This window comes from Triticum dicoccoides, chromosome 4A (genome assembly GCF_002162155.2).
Source record: "Triticum dicoccoides isolate Atlit2015 ecotype Zavitan chromosome 4A, WEW_v2.0, whole genome shotgun sequence".
In the NCBI taxonomy this organism is placed as follows: Eukaryota; Viridiplantae; Streptophyta; class Magnoliopsida; order Poales; family Poaceae; genus Triticum; species Triticum dicoccoides.
The window spans coordinates 716,471,838-716,488,111 of NC_041386.1; the positions used below are offsets into that span (position 1 = coordinate 716,471,838).

The following is a 16,274-nucleotide window of genomic DNA, read 5'->3' on the forward strand; positions in this document are numbered from 1 at the left end:
TCTCAAAAGTAGCTTTTGCAGGCTTGGCAGACAGACATTCAACAAGAGAACCTCGTTCTCATCACTTGCATTCACATCTAGGTAGGACAAATACCGCATCTTAACTAGAGACTCACTGATACTTCTACAGTAGATTCCCTTCACATTCAATAACCTCAAGCTTCTCACTTGCCTCAGCTCCCCTAAATGTCTAACAGACTCATCCTGTAATTCCAATGCTTGTAGCGTCTGAAGGTTTATTAGACTTCCAAGTCCATTGGGGATATGCACACCACTGCAACTTGCAAGCTCTCTATAATCTGTATCAATTGTTTTCTGAGCAAATAAGTGCCTAAGCTTCTTCAGTTTCACAATCCCACTAGGGAGCTCATGTATATCAGATTCATAAAGGTCGAGTATCAACAAATTTGAAAGCTTCTGCACAGACTTAGGGAGCTTCTTCACTTTTGAATTACGCAAACCCAAATGACGGAGATTAAAAAGATCTCCAATAGCATCTGGAATCTCATTGATAGGCAGCCCACTTAATTCTAACACTGTCATATATCTTGACTCCGTGCATAGCAGAGGTAGTAAAGTGAATGATGACTTGCTACCACCCAGTGTAATGATAGTCCGAAGTTGGTGCATATTTGAAAATGGCTGTTGAATATCCTTCTTTAGTTTGTGAAGCACCAACCGACGTCCATTCATCTCGAGAGACCCCCCACACTGATCCTCATAACTAACACCAAAACAATTCTTCTTGCACAAATCAACTGCCAGTTCACGTACGAGATCGTGCATTTTGAATTTCTTCATCCGACCAAATGAGTTTCTCTCAACAAGTTGCAGCATGTTTCTGTCAACCAACTCTTTTAGATAGCATTCTGCCACTACTTCTAGTGTGCTTTCACCCCTCTCCTCGATGAATCCCTCTGCTGTCCATAACCGTACAAGTTGTTTCCTTTTAAAATGATAGTCTTCTGGAAATAAGCTGCAGTATAGGAAACAACTTTTTAAGTATGTTGGGAGGTAGATGAAGCTTAGATGCAGAACATTCCTTATGTGGTCCAGCCTTGAATTGTTAATTATCTCCCAGCTCAGTTGTTCGTTTATTCTTCTCCATTCTTCCACGGTTTTATCACGCACACGCAAGAGGCTACCAACTGACACGATAGCAAGAGGCAAGCCTTTGCACTTGCTAACTATTTCCTTGGACGATGGCTTCAATTCTGTGGGACATTCATGATTTGTTTCTCTTGGAAAGGCTTTCTTACAAAAGAGATCCCATGCCTTGTCTTCTGGTAAAGCTTCCAGTGTTAAGATACATCCTGGAGAGGCAAGTGCGGCAACGCAGGCTTCCCTTGTTGTGAGCATCACTCTACTGCCCTTATCATTATGAATAAACATCCTTGACAAATCATTAAATGCTACCGGATCCCAAACATCATCCAATATGATAAAGTACTTCCTTTGCTCCAGATATTTCTTTAATGTCTCTTCAAGGCTCATTATGTCCATAGCCAGAATGCTAGATAGAACACTGGCATTATCCTTAAAAAGTTCTTTGATCATATTTCTCAAGACATCTTCTCTAGAATAAGTCTGAGAAATGGAGACCCAGGCATAGCACTGGAATTTTTCCCTCTCCTTCTTGTAGACATTTGCAGCTAAAGCAGTTTTACCAAGACCTCCCATTCCAAGCAGACTTATCACAGAGCATTCCAGATCATCACCTGCCAACCATTGCTGGAGTTCTTCTCTGTTTTTATCCACCCCCACTAGATCTTCTTCATCAAGGGAGCGTGAAATGTTTGCTAGATCTTGGGATCTCTTGACAATGTAATTTGAGTCCCTGTTGTTTATCATTCCAACCCAACGATTGTTTGTCTCTGACAAGTGTGAAAGTTCTTTCTCTATTTCCTTCACCTTGGAAGCTATCATGTTCAAAGAAAGCAAAGATCTGGGCTTCTTGGAACCCTTCTTCAGAAAAAAACAACAACCTATATCTTGTTCCTGCCCAACAAGATACAAGTACTCATCCACCATGTCCTCCATCACATGTGCTACTATGCGTACCTCCTCCAACCAGACCTCATATACCTGATTGTTGCGACTACGAATGTCCATCTGACATAGAACCTCATGCATTATGCGAAGCTCCCTACCAACACGGCCCATACTGCCCTGTAGTTCTAGTAGTTGTGTGCCATACTTTCCAAACTGTACGCTGGCCTGGTCTACAGCTGCCTTTGCCAAAGCAATTCCAATCTTTCTAATGGCTAGAAGAATCACAATCTCTGCCATTACTTTGAGAATTGCTAATGTCTCGGTGTTAGGTCGTGGCCTAGTTGTGTATTCTCCTCTGTATGATCAGAATGACCACTGTAAAATGAAGTGATATGTTAATTACAAAAAATAGTGAAATTATACTACTAGCAACTACGAAGCACCTGCAGAAACACTTCAAAAACTCACCAAACACTTGCACTTGCCATAACACTTAAAAACTCTCCAACCACAATGGAAAAGTAAAATAAGTAGAACTTTCCCAAGAAATACTACTAATGTCTTAATTCATATTGGTAGCTTATCTAACTAACCGAGATAGCCAAACAAAATTAGCTCTTTCGACAGGCATGTCCATGAATTTTAGAACACTTGAGACTGTGCTATAGTCAAGTATGGCAAACTGTGCAATAGTCAAGAACCAGTGACACTTCACCAAATAACCGCTCATGTATGTTCCTCTTCCCTATAAAGATATATTAGGTTAAACACCCCAAATGTTGAAATCTGAACCAAGTCAAAGAGGAAACCACTCTGGCATACCTGTCGGCCTGCCAATATGCATGATCTACTTCCAACTAACTTAGTTCAATATTTCCTTGGTATCTATGTAAGTAACATCCACAGATATATGGAGAGACTAATAGATAATGTTGTTGGTTAAGATATAAGAAAGAAAGTTGTAGCACAATCAATAAATGAACAATAAAGCAAAACTATAGTATCATAGATGTCATTAGGCAAATCAATATGTACTCCCATGATTACAGTGACTCCGATTAAAAGGAGTCATCAATTTTCACTTCAGGAAATCCTCGCACAACAAGAATGTTCGCTTTATGAGGGTAGAATTTCCCACGAGCATATGAAATTTGCTAATATATTGGCACAAGAAATTTGCCAATATATTGTATCTTCAATGCAAAGCATATGCCTGGCCCAATTTCCCATTACCAACAAGCATTATCAACAACGATGTTAGAGATTAATTCCAGATATTTTGGCTATCCAGGAGAAAGGATGACAACTACAACCTCAACATACATATATGCCAGCTCGCCAGATCATGGCACCGACAAATTAAGCTCGTCCTTTTCCAGAAGAAATCTTATTCTGTTTATGTTGTCGGAAGAAATCGAAATGCGTCACCCACAAACTATACTAGGTTTGTCAAGTTCAAAAGATACACCAGAAGTTAGTTTTATTTGCACAGAGGAAGAATGCTCTGAGTGCAACCTACGATAGGAAGGAAAGTAGTGAAGGATGACGCACCTGCCTTGTTATAGCTTAGATCTGCTCGGTCTTGGTAACCTCCTTGTGCACTTTTGGATTTGAAACCACCAGAACAATCTTCTCGAAAAAAGAAAAAGAGACATCATGGCTCAGCTGGTCTTGTTGTCATTGCAGCTTGATCGTAGAGATTCTGAACTGTCATGGAGTCATTGGCATGATCGAGAGTATGCAAGCTTGTTGCTGATGACAAATTGCTGGATCTGATCTTCCTCCTTGTTTCTTTTACCCAGCAAAACTAGAGAGCAACCTGGCAGGAAAACTGCTCAATTTTTGTATCAACCTATGTTTTCAAGGCGTCGCCTAGGCGTCGCCTAGGCGACGCTTAGGCGTCAGAGCGCTCGGGGACGTCAAGGCGTCGTCGTCGCCTTAGTTTTCTGTCTAAGGCGTCCGCCTTCTGCTGTTGAGGCGTCCAAGGCGTCGCCTAGGCGGATAAGGCGCCGCTTTAGTTGATTTTGGACGCCCTGGACATGCGTGGGCAGGTTGAGAGGGAACCAGCAGCTGGCGCGCGCCAGAAAGAGGAATTGGCGGGAGGGAAGAGAAATTGGGCGGGAGAGAGGGGGTAAACAGAGGCAGGAGAGAGAGGGGAACACACCCGTGACTCCAAATCGAGGGGAAAAGAGAGAGGAGCTCTCTCCTCTCACGCCGCCGGCCCAGATCCGCTACTCCTCCGCCGGCCTCCCCCTGTCCGGCCAAGCTCCTCCTCCACAGGCCCTTCCCCTCTCCGGCCAAGATCCATCTCCGCCGGTCCTCCCCCTCTCCAGCCAAGCTCCTCCGCCATATTAGTACCCCTACCGCCTAATAATAAGTGTCTAAGGCGTCGCCTCGCCTCGCGCTTTGAGCGCCTAGGCGTTGAGGCGCCCCCCCAGCGCCTTAAAGCGCCTGGGCGCCTTGAAAACATAGGTATCAACCCAGTTAAGATATTAACAAGAGAGCTAGGAACAAAGCAAATTAAGGGCAACGCACCTGGATAGTAATCAGCGTAAATCCGGCTAGATTTGGACCTATGACAACCTACTTGTGTCATCTGTCATGGCTTGGTGAGTGGGTCATGCTAGTCTCGTCGTTGAAGCCAACAAAGGACTAGCCAGAGAACCTGCAAGTAAAGTCAAGTTGATGCCAGGCTTGTAATCGAGTTGATGCTAGTCTTCTTGTGATTACATTTCAACTTTACTTTTTCCAGAGAATCTAAAAAAGCTCAATTGTTCTCGGACATGCTGCATTATTAGAAAGCAATAGACACTTCAAAGTTCCCTATGGTCCCCATGCATAAGGTTGCTTTACGGCATGCGTATTGCATACAACACAGAGCAAGAACATTAACAGCCCACCTGATGTGCAACCAAGGATTCCTGCTAATGTATTCTGCTGTTGGACATTCCTTATGCGCTCTTTTATATATATAAATTATGAAACCTCAAAAATGATGCGATGGATGTCAACATTTTCAGAATTTAAGTATATGCACATACAGTGTATGTGTTGCCAACCTCAAAAGATACAACCGGAACATATAGGCAATACCACACTTCACACCTTGTTTCGTCAGTGGAAGCAACATCAGATCAAATAAATAAAACAATTTTACTTGGTTAACGCCGGTAATCGAAGCCAAACAGCTCAAGATGTCAAGGCTTCGGATGACGCTTAATTAAGATCAAGGACATGGATACAGAACATAATTCGGTTTAGATTTAGTGACATTAAAAGTTCAAATTCTCACCCATGTCCTACAGACAACGCAAAATGGGCACAGATATCTGCAATGACCTAGCTAAGATATTGACAAGAGAACTAGGAAGTAGGAACAAACCAAATTAAGGACAACGCTCCTGTAACTTGTAGATGTAGAGCTGGACAGATTTGGACTTGCAATGGCCTTCTTGTGCACTTCAGAATCTGAAAACATAAAGCACTGTCATGGCGTGGTGAGTGAGGTATGCTAGCCTTGTTGAACCCATCATGAACCAGACAGAGAACCTGCAAGTCAAGCATATGCATATGCTTGGCTTCGTGAATGGGGAATGCTAACTCGTGACTAAAGCCATCAAGCAAATGCTAATCTTCTTGTGGTTGAAGCTCAACCCTTCTCCGACATGCTGCACTAGATGAAAACAGAGCACTGTGTCTGTGTGCAAATCCAATCACTTCTAGCAATTTGATGAATTAAAGGTGCTTTATGGTACTGTCATGATGGGTCCATATGCTTGGTAGTCCATATTCCATACTGTATTAAAAGCAATATTCCTACTTCAGTATTCTGCATGTAGCACAGCCACATGACGTTATGGATGTTCCTTATGGGGCCCTGCGTTCATGTTGAACATGGGTCTTTTCTTTTCACCAATGTATCTTATGGGAGAAGATTTAGACATTCTGAAACCTTTAAAATGATATGGATTGTAACATTTCTTGAGTTTAAGCAGTGTATGTCTTGTATTTTGATCATGAGAAGCAGTTGCACAGAAGCTTACAAGGGTTTTTGAAACACCCACTATTAAGAAGTAATAATAAGTCTATATTCAGATAAGCCTTAGCAGTACAGTAGCTAAACCCACTAGCAGCAGCAAACTAAGCTATATGCATACCGAGAGCTAAAGAAAATTACTTTGACAGAACATCCACAAACACAATGGAACAACTATATTACAGGTATGGTGAAAATCTGTTTCGGGAACCCAAATTCAGTGTTGATTTGCCAGCTATATGTTTGCTTATATCAGAATTTTGAGTGGACAGCTAGTTCATGCTGACTAGAGATATGAGTGCTGGCAACTTTAGGGGAATAACAGGGAAGGGTGTTCAAAAATCTTTACTCGCTTCCTTTTCTGAATGGCATGAATGCATCTCTGAATTAATTGATTAAGAGTGTGCTATGTACAAATCAATAATCAAACATACAGACTAGTAAAAAGAAGAGGAAAAGTAAGTGCATCAGTAACTACCTCTGGTTTCCATCCAGGGCACCAGTCTACGCACCATGGGCGGCCACGGTCGAGGGCGACAGCGAACGAGATTAACCCCAACTGCTCGGCAGCAGCATGGTGCCTGTCGCCTGCAGCTGCCTGAGCCAAGCAACAGCCATAATCCGAGCTCTTCCTTGAGCAGTTGGTGCCACATCATCTTGCCCCGGCCGAGGATGGCGTCAGACACTACCATCTGTATTGGTGCAGGCTCATTATCAGGGCATGAGCGATTCAGGATTCTTATTATGCAAACAAATAAGGAAAGACTCTTTCGAGACTATCAGCTATAGTTGTTAAGTCAAAGATTTATCTATAAGCCCTCATCTGTTGACTTAAGCTTGTTCAGATTATTGCCAGAAAAAAACATGTAATCTCGGGAGGGCCCCTTTATAGATTCCAAACGTGTGGCAGGAAAAAATAATGCCAAAAGATGCAGGCAGGCAGGGACTATATATGAATAATAATAAATATGTAAAGGTGACAAAGGGAGGCAACATCAATAATAAATCTAGTAACTGCTAGGCACAGCCTGAATATACGGGCAATATATGCCACACTTGACGTCTTGTTTTGTCAGTGGAAGCAACACATCAGACCAAATAAGCAAAACAATTTTACTTGGCCAATGCTGGCAATCGAAGGCAAACATCTCAAGATGGCAGCGCTTTGGATGATGCTTAATTAAGATCGAAGCCATGGATACAGAATATATTTTAGCTTGGATTTAGTGACATTAAAAGTTCAAATTCTCACCCTTGTCCTATGGACAGCACAAAATGGGCACGGATATCTGCATTGACCTAGCTAAGATATTGACAAGAGAGCTAGGAACAAAACCAAAATTAAAGGGAAAAACACCTGACTTGTAACATCAAAGTAGTGTCATGGCATGGTGAATGGGGTATGCTAGTCGTGTTGAAGCCATCAAGAACAAGACAGAGAACCTGCAAGTCAAGCATATGCTTGGCTTGGTGAATGGGGAAAGCATATGTTTGTAAAGCAATCAAGGACCAGACAGAGAACCGGCAAGTAAAGTTGTGGTTGAAGATCAATTATTTTTCGACATGCTGCACAATTTGAAAACAGAGCACTGCGTCTGTGTACACATCCAATCACTTCTAGCAATTTGATGAATTAAAGGTGCTTTATGGTACTGTGATGATAGGTCCTTATGCTCGGTAGGCCATATTCCATGCCGTATTAAAAGCAACATTCCTACTTCAGTATTCTTCATGTAGCACAGCCACATGATGTTGGACGTTCCTTATGAGCCCCTGCATTATTGTTCAACATGACTCTGTTTTTTTTTCTTTTTTGCCAAGGTATCTTCTGGGAGAAAGTTTATACATTCTGAAACCTTAAAAATGATATGGATGGTAACATTTCTTGAATTTAAGCATATCCACTGATGCACATATAGTCCACATCCTGTATTTTAAATTTTTTATCATGGGAAGCAGTAGCATTGAAGCTTGCAAGTGTTTCTGAAACACCCACTTAATAATAAGGCTATATTAAGATAAGCCTGAGCAGTACAGTAGCTAACCAATTAGAAGCAAACTAAGCTGTATGAAGGCCAAGAGGTAAAGTAAATTACTTTGACTACAGAACATCCATCAACACGATGGAACAGCTATATATATTGCAGGCATGGTGGAAATCTGTTTTGAGAGACTGAAACTCAGTGTTGATTTGCCATGACACAAACAAAATATTTGCTACATCAGAATTTTGCTGGCCCGAGATATGGTTGGTTGCTGTCAACATTAGAGGAATAAGAGGGAAGGGTTCAAAGATTTGTACACACTTCCTTTTCTAAATGACATGAATGCATCTCTAAATTAATTAATTAAGAGTGTGCTATGTATAAATCAATCATCAATCATATAGACTGAAAAACAGAAGAAGAGGAAAAAGAAGTGCATCAGTAACTACCTCTGATTTCCATCGAGGGCACCGGTCTACACACCGTGGGCGGCCACGGCCGAGGGCGACAGGCAACGAGATTAACTCCAACTGCTCGACAGCAGCATGCTCTGCCTGTTGCCTGCAGCAGACTGAGGCGAGCAACAGCCGTAATCCGAGCTCTTCCTTGGGCAGTTGGTGCCACATCATCTTGCCCCGGCCGAGGGTGGCATCAGACACTACCATCTGCATTAACTGGTGCGGGGTCATTATCTGGTCATGAGCCATTCAGGATTCTTATTATGCAAAAACAATAATTCGAGACTCTTTTGAGACTATATCAGCTATAGTTAAGTCCAAGATTTATCTGTAAGTCCGCATCTGTTGACCTAATTAAGCTTGTTCAGATAATTGCCAGAAAGAACATGTAATCTGTAAAGGTAACAAAGGGAGACGCCTCCCTATCAACTGCTAGTGCTAGGCACAACCTGAATATATGGCACACTTGACATCTCGATCCGCCAGTGGGAGCAGGATCACAAGAATAAAATGGATAAATACAACATTTCCCCTTGCCCATCAAAACCAACATCTGAAGATGCCAACGTCTTAATTCAGTTCAGATTTAGTAGCAAGTTCCTCTAATTGACACCCAGGTCCTACGGACAGCACAAAGAAGGCATGGCTGTATGCAAAGGGCGGTTGGCTGGCTTACCTCCGCGTCGCCGCCGCCGGCCGGGAGTCTGCTTCGCGGGCGGCCACCGCGAGCGAGGGGTGGCTTGGCCGCGCAGGGAGGCCCTCTCGCCGCACCGTCAGCAGAGGGCGGGGTTGGCCGGAGAGGAGGCGCAGCATTCTCCGTCCTATCCTATTCCTAACCCTCGCCGCCGGTGTGCCTGCCTCCTCCCTGTCCGCTCTCCAGTACGAGTGTCCAGAGTGCCCAGTTTTTTTTAGGGCATCCAGAGTGCCCAGCTGTTCACTCTGTGCATTTTAAAACCGAACCGAAAAACCATACCGAAAATAAACCGAACCGAACCGATTTTTTTGTTTTTATGGTTTCTGGTTTCGGTATGGTATGAACTTTTCATACCGATTTGAACTTTGGTTTTTATGGTATATACCGAAAAACCGAATGGTTAACCGAATAAACCGAAGTAAAAGATAAATTTATATTTCTTGAGATGAACAACCGTACAAGTTGTCATTTTCTTGTACATGAGTCAAATTCACTACTAAGCACCTACATTTTTCTTGTAACATTGTCATTTTTCTCTTTTTAAAATGCTAAGCACGTCCATAACCATCAACAGATGAATCAATGCATGCATATATACTTATATATATAGTCATATACTATTTGTGTAAAATAGAATGTGTTTTGAGTCATAAATTTGCAAATTATTATTACGTCATTTTCAAATTCGCGTCAACTTTGGTTTTTATGGTATATACCGAAACCATACCGAAATAATTTGGTATATACCGAAACCGAACCGTATTTTAATTTCATACCGTATTTACCGAAGTATTAATACCGTACATACCGAAAAACCGTATAAACCGAATCATGTAAACCGAATAAACCGAACGCACAGGGCTACCAGCTGTGGTGCCGAAGAGCAGGGAGACCTGACGCGAGCGTCAATAGGCCGACCCAATACTGGCGCGATTTTTTTTACGCATCCTTTTCTCCTTTCATTTTGAATTTTTTTCAGATTTCAAAAAATATTCTGTATTTCTCAAAAATGTTCACAAATTTGAACAAATTCAAATTACATTTTACAAAGATCCATAAATATGAAAAATGTTCCAAAACTTTTAAAAAATGTTCGCAAAATTCGCAAATGTTTGGAATTCCAAAAAAGTTCATGAATTTGAAAAATTCTCCAACTTTTATTTAAATTTTTTTCCACACATTTGGAAAAAAAATATTTGGAATTTCAAAAAAAGGTGCACAAATTTGAAAATGTTCTTTGATTTAAAAAATATTTGGAATTTAAAAACATATTCATAATTTTGAAAAAATGGAACATATTAGAAAAATTATGTGTTGTGCTGGCCCAAAAAAGCACGACCCAGGTCTCACCATGAAGTTGATTTGCGAAAGAAGAGGCAGCCCGAGGAGAAAGGAGCGGAAGCAAGACATTGTTATCTGTTTGAGCTCTCTTAAACCAAATTTCCGGCGGTAGGTAGCCTCTACAGGCTCTTCTAAGTAACGTTGAGGTCAACCATATGGTCTCGTGGCCACGCTGAAGTAAGAAGGAAAATCCAATTCTATGCGTAGTTCGATGTTCATCGATCAAGCACGCACTCTGGATATTGGGTCGACAGAAGTTGACATTTCCATGATACTCACTCTTCCAATTTTGGGAAGGTTCTAAGACATGCAACTCGTAGATATTGCGCTGGCCGAAATAGACTTCCCCAGGACACTCCCTGTCTGTTTTTTTCTATTGGGTTTTTACTGGGCTTTTATTCTTTTTCCCATTTTTTCATTATTTTTAAAAATTTGTGAACATCTCTAGAATTGGTAGAAAATTAATTCTGGAACATATTTTAATATTTGCAACTTTTTAAAAATTTATGTATTTTTAAAATTACCCGCCAGCAGCAGCAAACTAAGCTGTATGCATACCGAGATCTAAAGAAAATTACTTTGAGACAACACCCACCAACACAACAGAACAGCTATATTACAAGTATGTTGGAAGTCTGTTTTGAGAGACTTAAATTCAGTGCTGATTTGCCATCACACAGACAAAAATGTTTGCTTACTCTTTTTTGCGAGAAAATTTTCGATCTATTTATCTTCAATCATGGCAGTACAACGAATACCAGAAATAATAAAAATTACATCCAGATCCATAGACCACCTAGCGACAACTACCAGCACTGAAGCAAGCCGAAGGCGCGCCGCCGTCATTGCCCCTCCATCGTCGGAGTCGGGCACAACTTGTTAGCTTACTTACATCAGAATTTGACTGGACAGCTAGCTCATGCTATCCGGAGATATGGTTGGTTGCCGGCAACTTTAGAGGAATAACAGGGAAGGGTCTAAATATTTGTACTCACCTTATTTTCTGAAGACCATGACCATGAGTGCATCTCTAAATTAATTAAGAGTCTGCTATGTACAAATGAATCATCAATCACATAGAGTAATAAAAAGAAGAGGAAAACTAAGTGCATCAATAACTACCTCTGATTTCTGTCGAGGGCAGCAGTTTATATATGTACCACGGGCGGCCATGGTCGAGGGCTGACAGCCAACAAGATAAACTCCAACTGCTCGGCAGCAGCAGCCTGAGGCGAGCAACCGCCGTAATCCGAGCTCGTCCTTGAGCAGATGGTGCCACGTCATTTTGCCCCGGCCGAGGATGGCATCAAACACTAGCATCTGTATTGGTGCAGGCTCATTATCAGGCCATGAGCCATTTGGGATTCTTATTACTAGTCGTCAACTCGTGCAACTGCACGGCTATTTTTTATATATATTTAACTGCACAGGAAAATTAAAATAGTGTTCATTGATATTTTGTAAGTGTTGTTACGCCTGAAACCTTGTAAAAAATGGAAATTGAATTAAATTATTTATATTTTACTATTTTATTACCTATTTTCACAACACATAAAATATAATAAGTTTTGTTCCACAACCAAAATTGGTGACACCATATATATTTATCGGTTCCTAATTTTAGCAATTACCAAATACTTCCTCCGTCCGGAAATACTTGTCATCAAAATGGATAAAAGGGGATGTATCTAGACATATTTTAGTTCTAGATACATCTCTTTTATTCATTTTGATGACAAGTATTGTCGGACGGAGGGAGTACATATGAGTGTGCATTTTACTTTTTAATAATATTATAAATATATCATCCATGAGGCTAATTTGTACAATTTTTTCAAATTGACTTATCCGTCAGACATCCCAAATAAGCCCCTGGGAAAGTGGTGATACTATTATTCTTTATGTGATGACTGCTAGATAGCTGGTGTCTTAGCCTATGATATATAGCTTTATCCAGCTTGATCCGGCCGATGCCTATGTGCATCTTTCCTTTTGGCAACTATTAAAAATATATTATTAAGTGCTCTTACATTATTGTGGACTCATCCCTCGAAAACACTGGCTCTTCTTATGGAATTTGTTTTTTAATATAATCTAGGATTTGTTTCTTAATATATTTGTGACATAGATTTCGAATTTTTATGACTCCTTTTTCTGTTTTAAAAAAAACTATGTGTTGGCCAAAATGAATTTGAGAGTATACATGTACTGGTAACTGGTGGACGGGATTTTTTTGTCCATGATTATTCCCCCTTTTTTCTACCGGCATGATTATATCCCTTGTGGTTGTGTGCGGCTTGATTTCTGGCCAGATTTTTTTTTACGTACATATGTGAATACACCACACGTTAAAATATTTTACATGGAACTTTCACGAAGAGGATGATATTTGTCTATGACATTGAGACGTGATATATATTCTTCTAACTGCTCACTGTATGCATGGGTAAACTTCGCTAGTATGTTTCTGAAAAGAAATACTTGAGTTTGTTAGGTCATTTTAGTTTGGACTTTTTCTCTTTCTATTTTTACAATCTGGACAAATAATGTAGGTCTAATGGTTATTTTGTTTTGAGGATTAACGTAGAAGCAGGTATGGTGGATTCAATTAAAAAACTATGCATGTTTTTTTCTTTGAACAACATTCGAATGACCGTACACGTTTCCTTGCCATATTTTTTTTGTATACGTGACTTTTTGTAATGGACACATATCTTTCAAGGAAACGTGGCACATATGAACTCTCTAAAGTGGACGTTTTTTTAACTTATCATACTGGGATTTTTTTAGGGGACACTGGACTTATACCACGTATGATTTGTAGCATCTGCCAAAGGAAACATCATAGCATAGGTGGACTCCTTTTGTTTTTGAGAATCGGACTCCTTGTTTTTTGATGTGTACGTATTCCCTTTTCTTTTGAGCGTACAGATAATTGCTAGAGCGCTTGTTATGGTTCTTTTTTTAACTTATATATCACGTTGGCCTTAACACGTCGTTATGAAGATCCAACGGCTTCAGTTTGTTTCTAAACAAAATCAACGGCTAAATATTGTTACCTTCTAGGATTAACATGAGAGCTTTAATGGTGCCTCCAATTAGTAAATATAAGATACAAACCAATAATGAGAGAATCTTTTGAGACTATAACAGCTATAGTTAAGTCCGCATCTGTTGACCTAAGCTTGTTCAGATAATTGCCAGAAAGAAGATATAATCTGTAAAGGTAATTAACAAAGGTAGGGAGACAATAGCAAATCAGCAAATGCATTCCTATCTACTCCCTCCGTTCCCAAATATTTGTCTTTCTAGGCATTTCAAATGGACACAATATACGGATGTATATAGACATATTTTAGAGTGTAGATTCACTTATTTTGCTTCGTACATAGTCACTTGTTAAAATCTCTAGAAAGACAAATATTTCGGAACGGAGGAAGTAGTAGTAGTAACTGGTAGGCACAACCTGAATATATGGGCAGCAGCACACTTGACGTCTCGATTCGCCAGTGGAAGCAGGAGAATCACATGAATAAAATGGATAAATACAACAAGGAGGGCATGGATGTATGCAAGTGCGGTTGGCTGGATTACCTCGTCGCCACCGCTGGCCATGAGTCCACTCCGCGGCGGCCGCGGCGAGTGGGGTGACCTTGGCGGCCCTGTCGCCGCACCGTCGGCAGAGGGCGGGGGCGGGAGTGGGGGTGGAGCGTTGGCCGGAGAGGACCTCCTATCCTATTCCTAACCCTCGCCGCCGGTGGCTGCCTCGCGTCTGCTCTCCAGTGAGACCAGAGTGCCCAGCTGTGGTGTCGGAGGGAAGGGAGACCTGAAGCGAGAGCTAATGGGCCGGCCCAGTTCTGGCGCGATTTTTTTTACGCTTCCTTTTTTCTCTCATTTTAAATTTTTTCACATTTCAAAGTCGGTATTTCTCAAAAATGTTCACATTTTCTAAATGTGATTCAAATTTTGTAAAAAAATCTTCAAAAAAATATCTTAGATTAAAAAAATCCCAAATATGAAAAACGTTCCAAAATATTAAAATAATGTTCACAAGTTTGGCAGAAGGTTTGGAATTTCAAAAAAGTTCATGAATTTGAAAAATTCCCTGATTTTTTTATAATCAAAAACATGTTTAAAAAATATATTTGCAATTTCAAAACATATCCATAAATTTGAAAAAATGGAACCTAATACAAATTTTTTTGTGCTTCATACCTGCCTAGAAAAGCATGACCCAAGTCTCAGCATTTAAGTTGATTTGCAATGGAAGAAGGAGCCCGATGAAAGAGGAGCGGAAACGAGACGTGGTTATGGTAGCCTTTACATGCTCTTCCAAGTTATGTTGAGGTCAACCCATATGGTCTCGCAGCTATGCTGAAGTAAGAAGGAAAATCAAATTCAATGTGTAGGTCGATGCTTATCATTCAAGCACACACCATGTGGTTGCTAAAGATAGATATTGCGGCCAACAAAATAGACTTTTTCAGGAGACTCACATTTTTCGTTTGGGAAGGTTCTATAACATGCACCATGTGGTCGCTACACAGGGACATTCGGCCGGCCCTAGTAGATATTCCCATGAGACTCCCTGTCTTGTTTTTTTTTCTATTTTCTCCTGTTTGATTTTTAAATTCAAAAGCAATTTTTTAGTTTGTGAACATGTTTTAGAATTCGTAACAAAATTTAAATTCAGTAACAATTTTAACATTTGAAACTTTTTAAAATTTACTTATACTATTTAAAATTTCTAAACTGCTTTTCAATTTGTGAACATACTTCTGAATTAGAACATATTATTAAATCTATGAACATTTTTATAGTTACAAACATATTTTTAATTGAAAATCATTTTTCAAATTCATGATATTTTCATATTTGCCAACATTTGCTTTTTTAGTTTCATTGATCTTTCAAATTTAGAACATTTTTCAATCCACACACATTTCTTCAATTCATGAACTTTTTCTCAATACCAAGCTTTTGGGGAAATTAACAGACAATTTTTAATACTCGCAAAGAATTTTCAAATTCAAAAAAATTGTTTGGATTGACGAACATTTTTTCAAACTGCGAATATTTTTTGTCGAAAACCACGAACATTTTTATGATATCGCGGGCATTTATCATATTCCACGAATGTTTTTTGGAGAATTCTTGAACATTTTTCAAATTATCGTTTTTTTATGTATTTCGTAAGAAAAGAAAATTAAAAAAGATAATGAGATCATGCGAACAGTTTCTCTTTTTGGCCCATTATAGGGTTACCAGTTTCCCCCCAATCTCCGGAGTGCTCCTCTGCTCTCCCGAAAGATCCCAGAGCTGCCATCAGTCCTCTGTCGTCCCCTCCTCTCCTCCTCCCCTCCTCTCCTTCTGCCCTGTTTTCTTCCACAGATTTTGTGTATGGACTGTGTGCTGCCATGTGAAGATGAAAATTTGTATTGGGTGTTGTGTGTGCTCATTCTGTAGGATGAACAGGTGCTTATGCTCATTTTGTACAATGAATGTTCATGCTTGTGATGCTGAAAATTAGTAATGGGCCACCTATGTCATGATCTACAGTTCAGATTTAAGCGATTCAAGTGAGAGGAGTTACTTTGTTGCATGCCATGGGTCGCAAGAGGGATGTAGTGAGCTTTCATAGCTATAGCAAATCAGCAGCAGTTCCAGCTTCTTCTTTGAGTCCATGTTTGCCAGAGGTCTTACCACTCCAGGAGTTGCCCCAATTCAGATTTTTTCATCGCCAAGCAAATGGAGGATCTCTGTCCCGA

At 40.3% G+C, this 16,274-nt stretch overlaps 1 protein-coding gene across 1 annotated transcript in view; it reads right to left on the bottom strand.

Annotated features, from left to right (window-relative positions):
• Positions 1-5,863, bottom strand: part of LOC119284214 (disease resistance protein RPM1-like) — a 7,122-nt gene extending 1,259 nt beyond the window's left edge. The window contains exons 1-3 of the mRNA XM_037563429.1: positions 5,375-5,863; positions 3,544-4,657; positions 3-2,367 (exon numbers count right to left, since the gene is read on the bottom strand). Coding sequence (XP_037419326.1) covers positions 3-2,289 — 2,287 coding nt within the window. The 5' untranslated portion in view covers positions 2,290-2,367; positions 3,544-4,657; positions 5,375-5,863. The remainder of the gene's footprint in view (positions 1-2; positions 2,368-3,543; positions 4,658-5,374) is intronic.
• Between the last annotated feature and the right edge of the window lie 10,411 nt (positions 5,864-16,274).